This window comes from Giraffa tippelskirchi, chromosome 8 (genome assembly GCF_054371585.1).
Source record: "Giraffa tippelskirchi isolate mGirTip1 chromosome 8, T2T-mGirTip1v1.2.pri, whole genome shotgun sequence".
NCBI lineage: Eukaryota > Metazoa > Chordata > Mammalia > Artiodactyla > Giraffidae > Giraffa > Giraffa tippelskirchi.
In genome coordinates this window covers 88,695,368-88,716,950 of record NC_137282.1, presented here as the reverse complement: position 1 = coordinate 88,716,950, position 21,583 = coordinate 88,695,368, and the positions used below count along the sequence as shown (strand labels likewise).

At 35.3% G+C, this 21,583-nt stretch overlaps 2 protein-coding genes across 2 annotated transcripts in view; one reads left to right on the top strand and one right to left on the bottom strand.

The window, feature by feature from the left end:
• The window catches only part of LOC145516423 (uncharacterized), a 581,394-nt gene that overhangs the window by 146,299 nt on the left and 413,512 nt on the right, over window positions 1-21,583 (bottom strand). The gene's annotated exons all lie outside the window — the stretch shown is intronic.
• Window positions 1-21,583, top strand: part of FGF10 (fibroblast growth factor 10) — a 93,997-nt gene that overhangs the window by 67,643 nt on the left and 4,771 nt on the right. Inside the window, exon 2 of the mRNA XM_081517989.1 lies at window positions 19,606-19,709. Coding sequence (XP_081374115.1) covers window positions 19,606-19,709 — 104 coding nt within the window. The remainder of the gene's footprint in view (window positions 1-19,605; window positions 19,710-21,583) is intronic.

Sequence of the window (21,583 nt, the reverse complement as noted above, 5' to 3'; positions counted from 1 at the left end):
CTAATTAACCTAAATACAATAAAATGTTAGAAGGGAGACTATGTAAACCCAAATGCAGATAATATCATATTAAGGCTTAGAAACTTTCTAAAGATGGCCAGATCAAGAGCGGTGTGGCTTTGCCACATGAGACCTTTCACTCTGGTGGACTGATTTCATCCTTTTTTCTTTTATCTTCCTGCTCTTCTCTTTCTCCCTCCTTTCCCTCGTCCTTCTTTCTCTTCTAACTAACTAGAAACATACTTCCTTCCTTACTCCAACCAAGTATGTGCCAAAGAACACTAATCACTTCAACTCTTGCTACTCAGAATGTAGTTCTAGGACTGGCAGCACTGAAATCACGTGGGAGTTTGTAATGCAGAAGTTGGCACCCAGCCTCAGGTAATTTACCTAAAGCTTGAACTGCTCTTTCTTTCGCCTGTCTTGTGGGCAGCCTAGGGAAGACATGGTTTCACCCACTAGAGGGCAGTAAGACATGCACACCACTAGGCACTGCATGTATTTCCCCAAATATGATTAAAAGTTCTTTTAACTACCTGCAGTAGCCAAAGGGGTAGTATGCCTAGTTCCTTTAAAGGAAAAACAACCAAGTCAAACCAGGTTACATAGAGAAGTTCAACATGTGAGATCAATGAAATAAGCAGTTCCATGACACTAGTATAGTATAAAATCAGGTGCCAAATCCAAAATTGTACTGTTGGCTCTCTTTCATAGATTATAGAACTGTAAAGCTGGAAAAGGCTTTGCTAATCACCTCTGGGGAACCTCTTTACTTTACAGATGAGGAAGGATACTCCAAGAGGTTAACTGCTTCTTTCAAATTCATACAGCTTGCAATTTGCCAAGCCAAATCTGAAACTACTACTAACAGACTCCCTACCAAGAGTAAAACAAGATTTTAACGAGATGCAAAACATATCTCTGTAGTATTCCATGGTAAAATGAAGTTCATACTTGTACTTTACACAGATGATGGGTTTAATATTGCTGTTGTTTTCTATAGAGGGAGGGGATAGCAGTGGAGGCACTTGTCTTTTTTTCTTCTTGAGTTATTTATATTCAGTTGTACTACCATCAGAACACAGCATAGATGTCTCCAGCTCCAATTCTATAAGTGTCCACATGTAAATATCAACCACTCACTAAGTACTGAGTAACTGTAATACTCATGGCACAGTTTCACATTCCTTTTAGTGTGATGCTAGCATGATTTCTACTCTTGGTGGTCTTTAGTTATGTATGTTATTATAGCTTAGCTGGTAACTGTTTTTAATTCTCAATTCCATATGTTTTTTTGCGTGCAAAATGGAATCAACAACATTATGTCAGACCCAAAGATACAGAAGGTGATGAAAACTGAGCTGGTGGATCTTCATTCATCTAATAAGCTGGAAAGGCTTTACAGAAAGAGGAACCCTAATTGCACACACAACACCCTCAGTACAACTTGCTCACATGTCTTCAAAATGACCTTTAAAAGAATGCTTTAAATGTCATAGCGTTTCTAGAAAACATTGAGCCAAACATGGAAATTGCATGAAAAGAATTTCTGAATCTCCAATTAAAGGCACAAAGAGCCACATTTTCAATTTCTTCTTCCTTTTTTCTTTCTCTAGCTTGTCGATGCAATTATTTAATAAAACTCAACATCACATTAAGATAATTAGGCATAAGCAGTTGAATGTTGATGGATATAATACAAGCAGTTTCTTAGACAGAGGTTAAGTTTTTGAGCAAGTTCCAGTTTAGAAAATGTGATGAAGCAAAGTTTCAGTGGAGTGACCCTAGCAACAAAAGTGCTCAAAAAATAACAGCATACATTTTTTAAGGAATGTCTAATCTTATTCAATTTCAGCTTTGTCAAAGAAATTTAAATCTACCTCCCAAATAAATGTTTAAGAGTCCTGCTTTACCCATCTCTTCTCTTACTTTTAGCAACAGTGTATAAATGATTGATAATCAACTGTTATAACTTTGTCATAATTATTTATAATGAGAGTTACCCACAAGCTCACTTAAATTATCCAGAATATGAATCCAAAACATAGCTGCTAAGATTGGAGCAGATTCTGAAATAAATGGCCTAAGTAGGTTTTGTTCTTCCCATTTTAAACTGAAAAGGAAATAATCTTAGCAAAAGAATGATGATGTCTGATCAAGTGAGCTAGTATCCATAATCTGTAATTTAAACAACTTAAATTGTAATTTTGATTTTCCTAAGGGATAAACAAATTATATACTATTTGTATAGGATATATATTTTCTCTACCATTAATAGTACAAAAACCATAAAAAAAATCAGTAACATTTAATAGACTATATTTTAGTATTCATATTAAAATATATATGGAGTTATTTTAGGAGGTTAATATTACCCTTTGCACTTACTTTACCTATTTTATCTGAGAATATCTTTTTTCACATTATAATAAAATAATAGCCTTCAATTATTGCCAGTAATATTAGTGGCATACTCATGTTTATATCTCAAATATGCTTTTAATTTTCTGAAGCAGAGGCAAATTGCTGGTGATATCTTAATGTCTTGAGGTACTTAATGCCAAAAGGCTTGGACCTGATCTTTAACTGAATATTTCCCAGATGTGTAGTAGGGTGAAAGGTGGAACAACTAACAGAAACCAACTTCCTATCCATGTTAGAGTTACTTAGGTGAATTTTAAGTAAGGATTAATTAGACAGTGAGACCTTATAAGCAGTCAACTTCACAGCTCCCAGAGATAAAAGCTGAGAACATGTTCAGTTGTAACATAAGCCATATGTTGAGAAAGAGAAGTATCAACTACCAGTGTCTGCTTTCACCTTGTTTATAATGCTTTTTTAGCCAACTTTCTTTTGAAAATTCAATATTCTGGGAAATGTTGAAAAGTTGTTTACTAAAGGATGAAGCACCTTACATTTTTGAATAAGTGTCAGATAAATATTGAAGGAGCAAAAAAATATGAAACATTTAACTCCTATGGATGAGCTCATAAATATAAAAAGACAAGAATGACAAGAGGAAACTGCTATTAATGTGGCTTATCCTGGACTAGCTTTGTACTGACAGTTACCCTGGGGACACTAATGCTCTGAAACTCTATGTCTCCGTGGGAAGCCAGGCTGCCCAGTTTAGGAAGAGGAATTTGGCACAAATTTACAGTTGTTTGTCCAGATTCAGTAGAGACTAAAGATGAATTGGAACAAGATCTTGCCAATTATTCATTCTTAGGGGTTGGGTGTTTTAACTTGACAAGATTTTGCCACCTAAAACAGCTGTTTTGTGTTGGAGACTACTAGACGGTAAGTTTGCCAGAACTATGTAGAAGGTCTGAGCCATAAATGTCAAAGCAAATGTTTCTGATATTGGGTACATGCTCATTTTGTGATATTTTTCCTTTGAATTATCATTGGTTATGGGTATTGGTTTAGATTGGTAGTGTCAAAGTAGAAGACAGTGATATCAAGCTAAAAGCCAATGATAAAAATGTGTCAGTCAATTAGGAAGAGATCTGCTTCAACAAACAATGAAAATTAGATATGGTCCAAATCTTATAAGAAATCAATCTGGTGCACTTAGTTGCCAACAGTGAGCAAAATCTTCATCAATAATATCAGTTCCTCAAATATGTCAACTTATTCTGGATAAAAATCTACTGGAAATAATTTTCCTTATGTGTTTTTTTTTTCCTTTTTAGACTTTAAAAATTATTTATTAGCATAGGTGAGATTTTCAGGTTGTAGTAAGAAATAAATGAAATGTAAAGAATCTGTCTGAAAAAATATCTTGCAAAGCAAGTAACTGATACATATATATATAAAATATTGTTTCTGCCTGTAATAAATTTGCCAGAAAATCTTGTCTACCAAAAAAGTTAGTGTGTCGCTATTTTGCTTCAATTTAAAGGTCAAAAATATCTCTGACTTTTCATGTGATTACCTTACATAGTAGTTAGCTGGCAAGGGCAATTGAAAAACAGAAAACTATCAGATTCCAAAGAATAGTACACTGCTTACTCTACAGGGTTGCTGGTATTTTTAGATGGGTTGAATGAAGGTGAAAGAAAAGAACCATGAAAATAATTTTCAAGCATAGCTATTTAACATCATAGTGTGTATATCCCTTGAAGTTTGTGAGTGGGTAGACAGCAAAGAAAATGTCTCTGAAACTCTCGTTTTGAAAATCATGTTTGTGTAACAGGACAAGACATGTGGCACAAGTCTATGCAATTAGATCACATAGCCTAGTACCACAAACATAATTATTAGTGGCTGTTTTTGTCAACTGGCAGGTTACAAAAACAATAAAAAGAGGAGCTGATGATGATGAAAGAGGAAGGGCATGAAATGGTTGTACTCTTCTCAGTAGCTTTTAACTCTCAACATAAAGACTTTGTCAAACTCTCCAGACTTCAAGTGTTGACTGAGAGGCAAAGAGGGATGAGACAGCTCTTTGTTGGCTGGAAGAATAAAGATAGGATCTCCTATCATGCCAGCCAGAAAGCTGTTAAGCACTCAAGATGAAAACACTCAGGGTTTTAGAGTAGCAAGCAATTGTTTATATTTGGACATTTGCAGCAGACCTCATTACCTTAACATCCTTGACCAAGTTTTTGAGGCAAAAAAAACATCTAGGTTATGGACTGAGATATTGGACTTTGTGGTAAAGAGACTTCTTTTTTTTAACTTTTAAAATAGGTTCCCATGATTGTGCACCTATGAAGGGAAAGAAAACATAGAAATCTTTGGCTTTGCCGTGATTTAAGCAAATAAAATTTAGTAAGATTGAGCAGAACAATTTAGGCTTCAGATCCCATTTTACTCTTGACAGTGGTTCTTTTTTATGTTCAGTAGATGGCTTTCATACACAGAAAACATCAAATACTTGTCAATGTGATTTTCATAGGATTACATTTGGTAATTAATCCCTGTGCCTTCCTTTGTTGAATGTGCATCCAAAAATAATGTGAAGAATCAGTCTCCAGGATAGAGACCATGCTGAGGTTAGAAGACAAATTGGGGCAGGATGTTGGGGTGCAGAGGGTGGTGTGTTCCTCTATATTCCTGCCATGGAAGGTGAAGGTGAACTGGCTTGTGATTTTACCCCACTGAGTAACCTATAGAGAGTTGGCACACTCAAAGAAAGAATACCTGCCAATGGAGAAGAGCTTTCTTTTCCTCTTTCCAGAGAAAAATAAGTTTGCCAAAGTTGAAATTGGTACTTTGCACATGAGTTCCTTCAGATAAATTACTAATTTGTTCCATGAATATATGTTGGATACCTGCTATGGGCTAGGTGCTGGCAGTACAGATGTGGCCCATTTGGAGAAATAGAAGAGTCATGCTTTCAAAAAATTAAGGGCAAGCTAAAGCTCTTCCTACCTCCAGCCAAAGGCACCCTTCTCTTTCTTCACCACAGTTCTCATCTGCATACTGAACTTCTCCTTGACATGCCTAATCCTTGTATCAAAATGCATAAAGAAATAGGTTCAGTTCCATGGTGACGGTAACCTATCCATACAGGAAAATTTCCTAACAGAGTTCTAATCCTGAGTTCCACTTCCATGTTCTGCCATAGTCTAATCAAAGTTTTCAAGCTTTTTAAGGGCATGGCCAGTTTTTAGCTTTTTGAAATTTAAAAAATTGTTTTTCTAACTGGTTTATTTATATAAGATAGATATATATGTTTCTATTCATTTATCTATTAAATAACAGTTACTATGAAATGTATATCATCTCACGGCACTTGAATTTTTGAGTCTGTTTTAGTAAAATATAGGAGCATCAAATATATGCCCTCATAAATCACGACTCTAAATTTGACATCTATTTGGACACAATTTGTAAAAATTCTTATATGAAAACAAATAAACAAGGTTTACTTTAAATATTTCCCAAGAATAATAGACAGTGAGATATTTCAGTGTTTGTACTAAATCAAATTATATTACAATCATGTTATTTTTTCTGACTTTCTTGAATTAGTGGGAGAAGAAACATTTACAATAGAATTTGAATGGTATGAAAATGTTGAATGTTGATCATTCTTTATAGATGTTTCCAGTAATTTATTAACCTGGCTTTCTTAAATAACAACCAATCACTTTACTTAGATGTGTTTTGCCAATCTGATGACAATTTGACTAATTATTTTCAAATTTGTATTGTCTTTTTAAGCTTCTGTTTTTCTCTACCTGCATTCATGCACTAAAATTTTACTCACCATAAGTTTTATAAATTATTTTATTTCTGTTGAATTTAATAATTATTTGACAAAACAAGCTAGTCAGAATTGAGCAAATCTATTCAAATACTTCCTTGCAATTGAGTATATGAATTAAATAATATCATGAGTCTTTATTTTGGGGGAAATGCTTTCAGATTTCGACAGATAAACATCAAGTAGAAACAGTTCTTCAAACTATAATATATGAAATTTTATCTAGCTGAAGGATACTACAAAGAGGGTTTGTTTTTTTTTAATGTACCCCTAATTTACTTTTTTCAAGTTTTTGGCCACACCTTGCAGCATGTGGAATCATAGTTCTCTGACCAGAGATCGAACCCATGCCCCCTGCATTGGCAATGCAGAGTCTTAACCACTGGACCACCAGGGATGTCCCTACAAAGAAGTTTAAGTTAACTTTTATTTGAATATTTTTTCCAATTTTTTATAGATTTTAAGAATTTGGGATAAAATTTAATTGAATAAAATGAGCTACTTGCAATTAGCATGGTTTGGATATGTATTTTAATGCAAGATATACAAAATCAAGTCAGTACAATAATTTTAATTCTGTGGTTTTTCTCTATTAACTTTTAGTTTTGATTTTCTCTCTTTTTTTGTCCCCTGTAATCTGGATACAAGAAAGCATATCTTATATGCATGAAAACTTAAGTACATAGTAGTTATAATCTATCATCTGCGCTTAAATACTGAACATTCAGTGTGCTTCATTCAGAAGAGTTTACTAAGACTTGCATCAAGATGATTATGAAACACACTTGTCTGAAATGCATATATATTATACATACACACATTATATATTAGTTCACTTATTTGCCTCTCGACATTTTTTAAAACTCTCTTACAAGGTCCTGCTGAATATTTGGGACCAGCACCTACATTTAATGTTCTCTTATCTGACAGTTTTCACTTTTAAACCTGGATCAGATAGTGTTTTCATTTAAAGGGTGTGTGTTCCTTCTCAAAAGTATACTATTTTAAACCAGTTTAAGTGTTGGTTTTAAAATAAGGTGTATATTAAGATAATCCCTGGTCTTTGTCAACCATGGGAAAACATAAATCACATGTCAGGTAAAATTTATCCATCTATTAATACCTTTACAGATAGTCTGTTAACTTAAGACAGTGAAACAATAAAAGTAGAGTTTAAAAAACCTTACATAATATTTCATTTTCCATGTATAAATACAAAGAATAATAAAGGATATATGTTGAGTTCTAACATCAATTATCAGATGCATCTCACTAAAGGAGTAATAATCTGCTCCACAACATGGTTAAGGTATATCTGTTCTTAAAACATCTCTTCCTAGCCCATTGTTGTTTTTCCCATGTTCTGTCTGACTTTTATGCTCATTTTTTATTTTTATACTGTCTCAAAATACTCTTTTCAGGTACCAAGGAAATCCTTTATATTCGTTTCTATGAAATATTCCTTCCAATGTACTATGCAAAATACTGGCTGTGTGCATTACTAGTGACTAGAAATGAATGTGTAACACTGTCTTCCTCTATTTCCAACCTGAGAGACCTGTTTTCTTTGCCAGTTGCGTGGAAAATAACTGGGCATTTTCATGAACTCTAGAGATAACATCACTTCTACCTTAATACATGGAGAAGGAATTAGCAACCCACTCCAGTATTCTTGCCTGGAGAATCCCATGGACAGAGGAGCCTGGCAGGCTATAGTCCATGAGGTCTCAAGAGTCACACATGACTTGGCGACTAAACCACCACCACCACCTTAGTATATGACCGAAAAAAAAAATCAATCCTTTTGGTCAAAGTCCAGAGAACCATGACCTTCCCTGAATATCTTGATTAAACTTTCCCTTTTCAGCAGAAGCCAGAATTCTTTATTGCAATATGATGAGTTACAGAAATGCATAATTTTATATATGGCAAATGAATCAATGTTTTAATTTGACAAGTATATGTAAATAGGTAAAATGTTTTTTGCATAATCAAATAAAAATGTACATACTAAATAGTCATGTTTGTATTTCTTAGTATTATAACTATCTACTATCTAAGTAACTATGGGAGCAATCTTTGAAAGAGTAAAGAAACATTATATACTATTCCATATCATGCAAAAGCTTTATTAATTTACAAAATACATGTTCAAAGTGAGCCATGAGCTTGAACTCTAAAACTGGTTGTACAGTAAGTAGCTTAAGCTACTCAGGGCTATTTATTCTTAGCTAATTTGTTAACACTTCAATGCATCAAGTAAGACTATTTCTTACTAGAAATCCAACATTAAGATGTGCTCTACTAACCCATTTTATTCTTTTTGTTAAATTGAGGAAAAAAAGATATTTAGATATTACATTTAGTTGTCTTAAAGAAAATTATTTAAATATAGTAAATGTGATAGACATTTTATAGGAATAACTTTAGAGTAATTATCTATATTGAATGTGATCATTTAGCAAAATATGTCCTGGAACAATTGCTCTAATCCTTTATGTTGGCTTTTAAATTTTTTCTTACTTTATAAACAAAATGCTGTGGTCAAGCTCAACTAGAATGAATTGTTTCTGTGTAATGAGCAAGATAAATTAGTCTATAAAACATTAAGTAGATAGAAAACTTTTGCTTGGCTGCCAACAGTTTTTAAATGTTTATAGGAGCCTCATGTTGTAGTAGAAAGAACATGTACTAACTATTTATTTCAGGCTCTAAGTAATCTTTTAGAGGTGCTTGGATAAGTCCCTGGATATCTCGAGGTCCCCTGGTGTCATCTATTACAGAAAGGAAAGAGATAAACCAGACAATCTCTAGATTTCATCAAGCTCTTCTCTGACTCTACAATTTACTAAGACCTAGCTTTTTCTTAAGCCTTAAATGACCTGAACTTTCCTCACAAAAATAAATGACATGAAGCTTTCTTATTTAGTAATTTTAGCCAATTTTGAGGCTTTAAAATCTTTAAACTCATCAGAAGTTTTGTTTGAACCAAAAATATTTCTCAAAATAATCTATGATGATTCATGTGGGGGGTGGAAGAAGGGAATATCACATTTGATATGCTTACCAAAGCCTCTTTATCATAATAGATCTAATTTAGGGAGTTGGCTGGCCTTTTCTAGTACATAACATGTTTCTAGTATTATTTTGCATTGTCTGTAGATTTATCCAGCAGCAGTAAGATTGCAGTGATTGTCCTTTATTTTCATATAGTTGGTATTTAGACCAACATTTCTACACAGAATGACAGACTTTCCTTCCCTCCAATGCTCAGTGAAGAGACGTAAACCACATGAGGTTTCCCTCCGGCTTTTCCCCCAAATGTGAAATGTAGCAGACATGATAGAGTAGGGCCAAAGCAGGGTGTGATTGGATGCCCAGGCAAGAAATCAGGAATTCTAACACTTTAGAATTTTTTTTGAAGAATTAGTTTACTAAAGGAAATGGGGAAAAAAGAAAAAAATAAATAAATAGCCTTATAAAACTTTATATATATTTTCTGACAGAAATAAAGTTCACCTTTCAAGAAGAAATATTTTCCATATTTGCTCTTTGCCTTATTATGGCCTTATTACCTACCAATCAAATGAATCGTGTTGGATTTTCCTGAGAGTATCTTCAGCCTCCCCTTCTAAACTCTTTCTGTTTTATGCTATTTCCCACCATTTATTCCATTGTAAAATGGAATCCAATGTCAATTATCTTGGGTCACAGCAAATGACTCAAACATGTAAGTATTTCCAGTGTTCTTTTTCCAGGATTACTGGCAGTTGGAAGTAGAGCAAAGGGCACACAAGCTTTTCTAGGTCTTGATTTCATGCAAAATTAGGCTTACTAGGCTTACAATTTTTCCTCATATTGCAAATTAGTTAAATTTATATCAATACTTACTATGGACAATACTCAGGAATTTCAAATAAATTCTTATCCTTAGAAACATGTAATTTATCTCATTATAGATCTACCGTAAGAACACAAAAGGTAATATCTGAAAACACAAAATATTAATAATTAGAGGCCTGGCGTGCTGCAATTCATGGGGTCACAAGGAGTCGGACACGACTGAGTGACTGAACTGAACTGATGTCCTGATACAGTTCAATAAAGTAAAAAGAACAACCAAAAAAACTTTGCTAGTGAGGAAAAAACTTAGAAAATATTAAGTTTACTAAATCTATTGATCTAGCACAGTGTCATGAAGAGCCACATTAGATGGTCATCTGCAAATATTTATTGACTTATGATCAATATGGAAAACTTCAGAGTCATATTTCATTTGTAATAAAAAGACCATAATGAGATGAATCTTTAACACACTTTAACATTTATTTATAACTAGGGAATAAAGTCTCTAGATTGTATTGTTTCTGATACTTTTAATGTTAGGTTAGTGACAGTGGTTAAATTACAGCATAAGTCAATTAAAATATAGCTTTAAATTGAGAAATATTTTAGAATTTCCACCATACTCATCAATCAGACCAAGCTAGTCACTGAGTTTAGCCTCTGACTTGAAGTACCAGGTGAGAATATAAAAGGTCATTGTGTATTGTAGCAAACTGGCAAAGGTATATCTCATTATATTATACAGAAATGGTAAGGATTTTCTGCTAATGTAGGTCCTGTTTCTGTCTGCAATTCTAAAAGAATGTCAAGGGTATCTGAAAGAACTGTGGCTGATAGAGAAACTAAATATCTCTATTGCATTATGCTGAAAAGGCAGCCAGAGTCTATAATAGTACAAGGTGGACCAGCTTTAGATCAATGAGCAGCCCACTCTGGTATCATCCCTTTAAAGGTAGTGAGATGCGAGACAGCAAAAGAGTCACAGATGTATAGAACAGTCTTTTGGACTCTGTGGGAGAGGGCAAGGGTGGGATCATTTGGGAGAATGGCATTGAAACATGTATATTATCATATGTGAAATGGATCACCAGTCCAGGTTTCACATATGATAATATACATGTATCAATGCCATTCTCCCAAATCATCCCACCCCACAGCACAATTTTAAGGGAACAGCACAATCATTTATTCTTAGAGTGTCCAGTACACAATTACCTTATGAAAATGCCTATAAAATACTTCTTTAGGAATAGTTGAAGGCACTTAAGTTTCCACCAGCATTTCATACCCTTATTGAGGAGAAGAAAATAAAGATTCTGCTAAAAACATTATTGTAAGTCTTCAAAGAACTGACCACAGACAACAGTACACTATATTTGTTTGTAAACTCAAAATCCACATTATCTCACTTATGCAGACATTGAATCCCACACCTATCAAAAACAAGCAAAAGAAAAACCCAGTATTTCTTTCCACATTCTTTTACAATTTGCTTTGATGTTAAGTTGTTACCATTATTTTGTGATTTTGTTTCTCTGCATGTGTTTCTATCAATGCTGTATATATATATATATATATATATCAGAGTCCTGCTCTGTCTCTAAATGTAGTATATAGAACACTGTGTGGTCCTGGGACCAGCAAAATCAGCACTGCCTGGGAAATTGCTAGAAATTTAAATTTTCTGGTCCTACCCCAGATCTACCAAATCAAAAATCCAAAACATCTGTGTTTAAACAAGACTTCCAAATGATTCTGGTGCATATCCTCAAGTTTTAGAACTACAGGTGTAGTTCTAGTGTAGAAAACTAGTTAACTTGGCACCATTCTGACTCAGCAAACAATAAATATCTATCCAATATTCACTGCCTGGCATGGCACTAGTGGTAAAGAACCTGCCTGCCAATGCAGGAGACATAAGAGATGCAGGTTCAATCCCTGGGTGAGAAAGATCCCCTGGAGAAGGGCATGGCAACCCACTCCAATATTCTTGCCTGGAGAATCCCATGGAAGCGGAGCATGGCAGGCTACAGTCCACGGGGTCTCAAAGAATCAGACAAGACTGAGCACGCACACATACACACACACACACACAATCTCCATATATGAAGAAGAAAATGAAAGAACATGAAGATATAGGGGGCAAGTTATTTTTTTAGTAAAGGTATCAAGAAAACTATTCTATATGGAAGTGAATCTCTTTGTGCAGACTAAATGGTATGCTTCTCTAAAATACTTTTGAAATCTAATAATCAAGTGTTTCCTAGAATATGGAGAAAAGCATCTAAATAGATAAAACAACCTTTATTGTTAACTTTGTTATAATTTGCCTAGAAGTAATATTAAACATTTATTAATAATGTTTTAACATTATTTAAACATTTAAACAATTTATTTAAACAAAAATATTAAACATTTAAACAATTATAAAATATAAATTTTATAATTCACCAACTTTTCCTTTGAAGCATACATTTTGGCATCTCCTCTAACTTTTATTTTCATTTTATTTGGATATGGAATTACTAATTCATCTCAAGATTTTACAAGGATCACTGTCAAAGAAAAAATATATTTAATAAATACCCACTTCTTCTCTACTCAGCCAGTACTGGACTAACCACTTATGATTTATTTGTTCATTCAATAAATACATATTGAACAGATATTATGAACTATGTACTTTTCTAATAATTTTTTTAAAAGACCACTATGACTGCTATGATTCTTTGAGAAAGATACACAGTTAAGGAGATTAGACCCAGAGTGATCCTAAACTAAATACCATGTTTGGAGCCAGTTAGGCCCATGCTATTGGGTATGGCCCATAATCTCAGAGATATACAGTGTAAATGTGATATCAAGCCAAGGAGGTCTATAGGTTTTTCTGTAGTAGGATATAATAGATCTGTCTGGGCCACTAAACAATTCATGGGAAAGAAAGAGACAGATTTAGTTTAGAGAGGATGGGATTTGTGTAACATACTAATCATGACATGTTTCAGCACACTGACTAAAACTATCAAACTACATATACAGCATTATAATCTATTTTGTGTTAAAATGTTTAAAAAAAATTATACATGACTAATTCTGAATTCATAAGTCTCTGACATTTATTGAGCTGCTTCCACGTTTTACAAATCATTTTTTGAAAAGTCCATTCCTCATCCAGCAGAGCATCACTTCTACTCAAGCAGAACCCTTCCCTGTACTGAGTATCCCCCACAAAGTGCAGCCGGTGGGGAGAGCCCACAGTGGCTCAGTACACACTGGGCTCTTTCCGCTCCTTCATGCCTTTCATCACTCATTCACTTTTCTCCCCCTAAAATGTTCTCCTCAGCTTCTCAGTTCCCACCTATTAAAATCCCACCCCCTGAAGGGTTCATCTCAAATACCAACCATCTTCTTCAGGATGACTGCTTTACTAAAAACCATGGCAGCATATTTTATCTCTAATAGAGCACTTAATACATTTACTTTGTGTTGTAATTTCTTAAATTTTTCCTGTCTTTATCCTAACCAGTTTTAGAACTCCTTGCAGGTAAAGATTGTGTCTCACCTGTCTTTTCATCCTCCATAGTGACAGCTATAACAAGCTCTGCACATGGGTGCTTAGTACATGCTAGCAGACGATAAGATGGTTGGATGGCATCACCAACTCGATGGACATGAGTTTGAGCAAGCTCTAGGAGTTAGTGATGGACAGGGAAGCCTGGCGTGATACAGTCCATGTGGTTGCAGAGTCAGACAGGACTGAGTGACTGAACTGAACTGAACATTCTAGCAGAATTAATTTACTCAAATAATCGCCGGGATTGATTTATATATGCAAGTTCTGTTTATCCAGGGGAGGATAATCAGATTTTGCATCCATTTTTTGCGTTTCACTGCTCCCTTGTATATATCCATTCTGGTATTAATAAATCACTTTTACTTTCCTTTTCCTGTTATATCCATGAAAAGTTATTTAAGGAGAAAGTTACCATCTAGGCCAATAGCTTGTTTATTATCATGGACCAAAAAGAGTAGTCTTGGTCCAGTGTAATTGCTGGAGAAAAAACAGGTTAGATGCTTCTTTTCTGGAGATAGATGAGAGACAGAAACTGGGAATAAATGTTTCTGAATGGCTGCATCCTCAGACTGACAACTCAGTAATTCATCAAAACATAACTCTTGCCCTAAAGTTAAAAAAGAAACTGATTTACATGAAAATTATGATGTCCATATTATTTCCATTTGGAGTTTATCAGTTTTCAAAATCCTCCCCATTACTATGGTGATGCTGCATCATTAGGTAGAATTTGCCAACTAATAGGAGCTAATTTTTTGTCACAATAACTCTTACTAGATTATCAAACTTTATTAAGATTTCACATATCACTAAAAATAAACCATATGTTGCTATGATTTACTTAAAGGAATTTGCTTTAAAATTGGCTTTTTCAAATATGTTCTTTAAACTGTTACATATTTTTAGATAAAATATTTCCTATTTGCCAGAATCCTTAGAGTCTATAGAAGATGGTTGATATCTTGACTCTTTGACAACCCCCCACCCTTACTTCTTACAACTTCCTGCTTTGTTTCTCACTTTCCCCTAGGAGGCTGTCCAATTGGCATTCAATTTTGCATTAAAGCATATGCCCATAGAACTTATAAGTTATTAATGCAACAACTCTGAAACATACTTTCCAAAAGTATTTTGTAGGCAAACTTGATCATCCTTAACAAAGAACAGAAAACATGAGAGAGATTCTTTATTAAAAAAAACAAAAACAGACAAGTCCTTTAGACTTGAGTTTCTTAGAAAGTCACTCATATATTCAAAGAAATTCATAACAAGTCATTGTCCTTTAAGCACAAGCTGGAATCAAGATTGTCAGGAGAAATATCAATAACCTCAGATATGCAGATGATACTACCCTTATGGCAGAAAGTGAAGAAGAACTAAAGAGCCTCTTGATGAAAGTGAAAGAGGAGAGTGAAAAAGTTGGCTTAAAGCTCAACATTCAGAAAACTAAGATCATGGCATCCCGTCCCATCACTTCATAGCAAATAGATGGGGAAACAATAACAGTGACAGACTCTATTTTGGGGGACTCCAAAATCATTGCAGATGGTGACTGCAGCCATGAAATTAAAAGGTGTTTGCTCCTTGGAAGAAAAGTTATGATCAACCTAGAAAGATATTAAAAAGCAGAGACATTACTTTGCCAACAACGGTCTGTCTAGTCAAAGCTATGGTTTTTCCAGTAGTCATGTATGGATGTGAGAGTTGGACTATAAAGAAAGCTGAGCGCCAAAGAATTGATGCTTTTGAACTGTGGTGTTGGAGAAGATTCTTGAGAGTCCCTTGGACTGCAAGGAGATCCAACCAGTCCATCATAAAGGAGATCAGTCCTGAATATTCATTGGAAGGACTGATGCTGAAGCTGAAACTCCAATACTATGGCCACCTGATGCGAAGAGCTGACTCATTTGAAAAGACCCTGATGCTGGGAAAGATTGAAGGTGGGAAGAGAAGGGGACGACAGAGGATGAGATGGTTGGATGGCATCACCAACTCAATGGACATGAGTTTGAGTGAACTCTGGGAGTTGGTGATGGACAGGGAAGCTTGGCATGCTGCAGTCCATGGGGTCACAAAGAGTTGAACACTACTGAGTAACTGAATTGAACTGAACTGTCCTTTACCCATAATTATCGAATTATGACTTACTGATATATGGTGTATCCAAATGTTTATTTTCAGAACTCAAAAGAACTTAAATCATTCAGGTCTTCCTCTTTGTATTTTGAAGCATACTGAAGCTTTTCAAGTTAGCCCTAACTGATTATAGAGTAAGAAAAATGGTTAGCTGATTGATGGATTCTTTGAATATTGTGTTCCTATTTTGTGCAAAACAGAAAGAAACCCAAGAGTTTCTGAGCATAAATACAATCTGCCATGTGCAGTGCACTCTCAGAAATAATCAGTCGAGGATTTGCCAATATTTATTTCACCAGAACATTTTTTCTTTTGCCAATTCAGTATGTTACTATAGCTTAATTCTACTTGTTTTTATTTAAAAATCTTTAATTCTTTGCTGAAATCAATCTTTTTCATTCTAACAATTTCCAGTTAAAAAGTATACATAGGGCTTATTGTATAATTTACTGATAGTACTTACTTGCCTTTTTTGGCAGGTAAAACAAATAGCTGCCTAAATATTTGCCGCAGATTCCTATCGTTGCCTTGTTCTATATCCTCTGCTTCTGACATAAATAAATCATATTAGATTTCCTTCCCTGAAACTCAGACATCATCCTCCACAGCATAACAAATCCTTGGGAGGAAAAGCACATTATTAAGTTGTTAAAGACTGTTATCTTGATGAGTCATCTTGTCAGTTGGTTTTCCAGCAGAATTCCCTTGTGGAAACAGGAAAGAAGCAAGAAATATGATGGAGAGGCAACACAGTCAGAGACAGCGATGAAAACAATCTGAAAGTAAGAGGACATGGTATTGGGTCCCACATAATTGACCTATGTCACTTTCTCACCTTGTGTATGAGTTATAAAACCTCAGTATCATCATCCAGTTTTTTATCTGTAATTGAGAATAATCCTACCTTCTTAGATAACTGGAGAAATATCAATAACCTCAGATATGCAGATGACACCACTGTTATGGCAGAAAGTGAAGAAGAACTAAAGAGCCTCTTGATGAAAGTGAAAGTGAAGAGTGAAAAAGTTGGCTTAAAGCTCAACATTTAGAAAACTAAGATCATGGCATCTGGTCCCATCACTTCATGGCAGATAGATGAGGAAACAGTGGAAACAGTGGCTGACTTTATTTTTCTGGGCTCCAAAATCACTGCAGATGGTGACTGCAGCCATGAAATTAAAAGAAGCTTACTCCTTGGAAGGGAAGTTATGACCAACCTAGATAGCATATTAAAAAGCAGAGACATTACTTTGCCAACAAAGGTCTGTCTAGTCAAGGCTATGGTTTTTCCAGTAGTCACGTATGGATGTGAGAGTTGGACTATAAAGAAAGCTGAGCACCGAAGAATTGATGCTTTTGAACTGTGGTGCTGGAGAAGATTTTGAGAGTCCCTTGGACTGCAAGGAGATCCAACAAGTCCATCCTAAAGGAGATCAGTCCTGGGTGTTCATTGGAAGGTCTGATGTTGAAGCTGAAACTCCAATACTTTGGCCACCTGATGCGAAGAACTGACTCATTTGAAAAGACCCTGATGCTGGGAAAGGTTGAGGGCAGGAGGAGAAGGGGACGAGAGAGTATGAGATGGCTGGATGGCATCACCGACTCGATGGACATGGGTTTGGGTGGACTTAGGGAGTTAGTGATGGACAGGGAGGCCTGGCGTGCTGCGGTTCATGGGGTCACAAAGAGTCGGACACAACTGAGCGACCGAACTGAACTGAAAGTAGAAAAAAGTACTTTTTAACATGTGCAAATAAATGTATGTGTTTGTCCCTTGAAGACAACTACTAGCCTATGGAATGGGATATCAAAAATACAGATACTGATTTAATATCTTGTAATAACCTATGCTGCTGCTGCTAAGTCGCTTCAGTCGTGTTCGACTCTGTGCGACCCCATAGACGGCAGCCCACCAGGCTCCGTCGTCCCTGGGATTCTCCAGGCAAGACCACTGGAAAAGAAACTGAAAAACACACTCGTACATGTGTAGTTATTTCCTTCTCCAGGGGATCTTCCCGAACCCGGGTCTCCTGCATTGCAGGCAGATTCTTTACTGTCTGAGCTACCAGGGAAGCCCCAAATAACCTATAATGGAAAAGAATCTGAAACACACACACACATGTATATATGCATATATATTGTTGTTGTTCATTTGCTAAGTCGTATCTGACTCTTTGCAACACCATTTGTATATGAATCACTTTGCTGAATACCTGAAAATAACATGACGTTGTAAATCAACTACACTGCAATAAAACAAAACAGAACAAAAGTACAGATACTGTCTCCCTCACTTTTCACACTCTTTCCTTGTTTGAGCTTGCCAAAAGAGATCTGTCTTACTCTATTAGTGAGGAGGTGTGCTGTGTGAGGTCACAGGCTTCCTATAGAATATAAGAACAGAATGGTCTATGGCATGTAGTCTGGCCCAAGTCTCTCTAGTGATGTCAGCTTTGCTTTGGGGCATGAAAGCACTTCTACTGGCCATAACATGGCTTGTCAACCTGTGAAGAAAGAAAAAAAAGGTTTCCGTGTCTGAAGGACACTCTTTTCTTTTGGGAAAAGTATAAGCACACAATATGTTGACCGCATTTAGGATGGTGTTTCTAATGATAGGAAGTACAGGATAAATGCTAACATAGCAACTTTCTGATTTTATGGACTAAGCCAGTGGGAATTTGTACCTCTGATTCAGGATTTACATAGCCTGTTGAAGAAGAAGTTTCAAACTCTGTGACTGTTAGAGGAAAATTTTCCTCTCATAATAATTAAGAAGGCACTGAGCTCTAGGCAATTTCAAATTGTTTTATATGTACTCTCATTTAATCCTCATAAAACTAGAAGGGAGGTACTAATATGCTGCTCATTTTAGAAATGGAATTGAGACATAGGCAGTTCAGTGACTTCTCCCGTGGCCTTTCACTGATAAGTGCAAAGCCAGGCTTCAAATGCAGTCTGGGTTCAGAGGCCTTGGCTAATCACAGTGTACTTCTCTTCCCTGAGACAGCTCTCCCAAGAGTTCAAAAATAAGAAGCAGGTATAGTACCTGAGGTCCCTTTACCTAAGCTAGGGCAGCATTTTAAGTAGATAGTTTACCTACCAACTTTTCAGTGAAAATTATCTTTAGGTGCACTAACCAAAACTTGTGTAGTAGGAGAAAAGATCTCTTATCTATCAGTTCCCAGTTCCCTTAGTTTTTCATTCTTTCTAAGAAAAAAAGAAACTAAAACTTTCAAAAGTATTGATGGATTCTCTCCCAACCCAGACTAGTAATTCTGCTATTTTAAAGACAATGTGGACATTGGGATTAGTCTCTCTGTATTTTAGAATGTCAACACATTTGCCAAAAATAAATTTATCAGTTAAATGCAGCCAAGAGATTTAGTTTATCTGAGTCCTACAAAGGAGAAATAGTTTACCAGTGTTTTTACAGATTGAAGTAAATCTGACATATTATTGACATATGCTATAGATTTAGTTTAATACCATAGTACAGATGTGTGCTCTGATAATTTTTTGTGAAATCTAGGCTAAGATGAGTAGAGTTGTTTCAATATTTATAGGGTTGAAAATGCAGAGTTAGCAAAGGAAGTATTTTAATTAAAACAATATTTTCCCCTATATGCTCAGAGTAAAATGCAGGGAAATTCATTTAAAGATTATTTTTTTTCCATATAGTGACTGTGTTTTTAGGCATAGTGGAAAAGGTGTGTTTCCCCCACCCCCATCTTTTTGATTTTGGAACCATTAAAAATGAACAATAGCTTCTTCTTTCTTTCAATTAAGTATATGTGACTCATTAAGTTCAGCCTTTTTAAATTGTATATTTTAGGTATCCTGGAGATAACTTCAGTGGAAATCGGAGTTGTTGCTGTGAAAGCCATTAACAGCAACTATTATTTAGCCATGAACAAGAAGGGGAAACTCTATGGCTCGGTAAGTATTCTGCTTTTAATTGAAAAATCCAGTTCAATAAATTATTACCATAGTTTTGCAGTGTTTCCCCAGACATTAAATAGCTTTGTTATCATTCTATTGCTAGTAAATAGAACCACAGAGAGCTGGTCACCAAGAGTTTCAAGGTCTGGCAAGGCAGCTCTTCCAACTCTATAATCTCCTCCGTTGTTCACTCATTAGTCTACCCCACAGGCAGTTGCTGGGATTCATCAGTCAAAGTTTTGAATGCTAATATTCTGAATGTTCTGAGCTAACCAGTCAGACTCTCACGGAAGCATTTGGCCAAATTGCCATGGTTGCTGCAGACAACTTGAAGAATCATTGAAAATAAAGATCTTGGATTGAGCAGAAAGCCACATGCTATGTATGTTTGTGTGTTACAGCAAGAGATAAAACAGGGGCATAAGTGTTTTGTATTCTGTTAACATCTGAAATGGAGAGACACATCAAGAAATTCATAATTTTCTGTGCTGTTCAATCAACTTCAGAATTTTATTTATCTGAACAATAATTATTAATTTAGTGATGGAGCTGATACCCAGCCAGTGCTTTGAGTACATACACCCCTGTGGTCCATAGCAAGTATCAGGGAATATCACTTTAAAATGTGTAAGTAAACTTGTTTTGTTGATTAGTATGAGGATGACCGCAGTGCCTGCCTAGGGCCAGCAGCTCTCAAACTTGAGTGTCAGAATCACCTGGTGGATTTCTTAAAACACATTCCCAGATTTTCTGATTCAGTTAAGTCTGTAAGACTTTGCATTTCTAACGAGTTTCCAGGTTTTACCAATTGGTACCCACAATTTGAGAATCATTGGAAATTGGTCCTGTCATTGGTCTGAATATACAATAGCTTTGCATTTCATTCCTGTAAAACCCACTTGTAATTGGAGAATCAGGCATACTTTGGGTCAATCCCTTTGACTCGAGTAAATGTTTTTTGGGTGAATGGATCACAAAAATTTTAGTTAAATTTTTCCATTGTATGTAGCTCTACTACTGAGCCTAGAGTAGATTGTGAAGTTTGAGAGGACAAGGTTTGCCTTGTCCCACATGATTTTTTCAGCATTTGGAACCATACAATAAACAGATAGCACAATGCATAAGCCTAACTACCTCTCCAAGTAGTTCAACCCATCACAGCTAACACACTCCACTTTTAGCCTGTCTCAGAAATGAGCTCTTTCTCTAAACATTGTGCATTACCACCAGGAAGAGTAAAAAAGTATGGCTTGTTCAAAACTAAATTAAAAATCTACTAAAATCCAATGTCTTATTCAGGGCAGAATAGGACTAGGAGCTACAAAGATTATTCATGAGTACATGCTCTATATAATTCTGTATGGACAGAAGAGCCTGGTGGGCGACAGTCCCTAAGGTTGCAAAGAGTCAGACATGACTGAGCAACTAACTTTCATTTTCACTTTTCATCAGGTGACAACTCTTGTAATCCCTCTGTATTTTTTTCCAGATAATTTCCACTGATTCCATAGCCTTCTTGAAAATAGCAATTAGGTGAAAGCCCAAAGTGATTGATTAAACCAACTCTATAAATTCTATTCTCTTAAATACTTTCCTTGAGTCCCTTTTGGGAAACATATATCTCTCTTATATTTTCATTATTTGACTTCTGATCAATGTGTCTATTGTATTATATTGTATATCGAGTTTTCTCCTGACTGATGGACTTAAGTAAATACTGATAGTTTATAAAACTGAATTATATAGAATAAGTGCTTATAGGGCATGGTTTAAAGACTGAAGAAATTTCCCAGGTAATCCTGAGAAAATCTAAAAATCTTTTTTAAACTATCAAAACTCTACTTTTGAGATTTTGCTCTAGCCTAGATTTT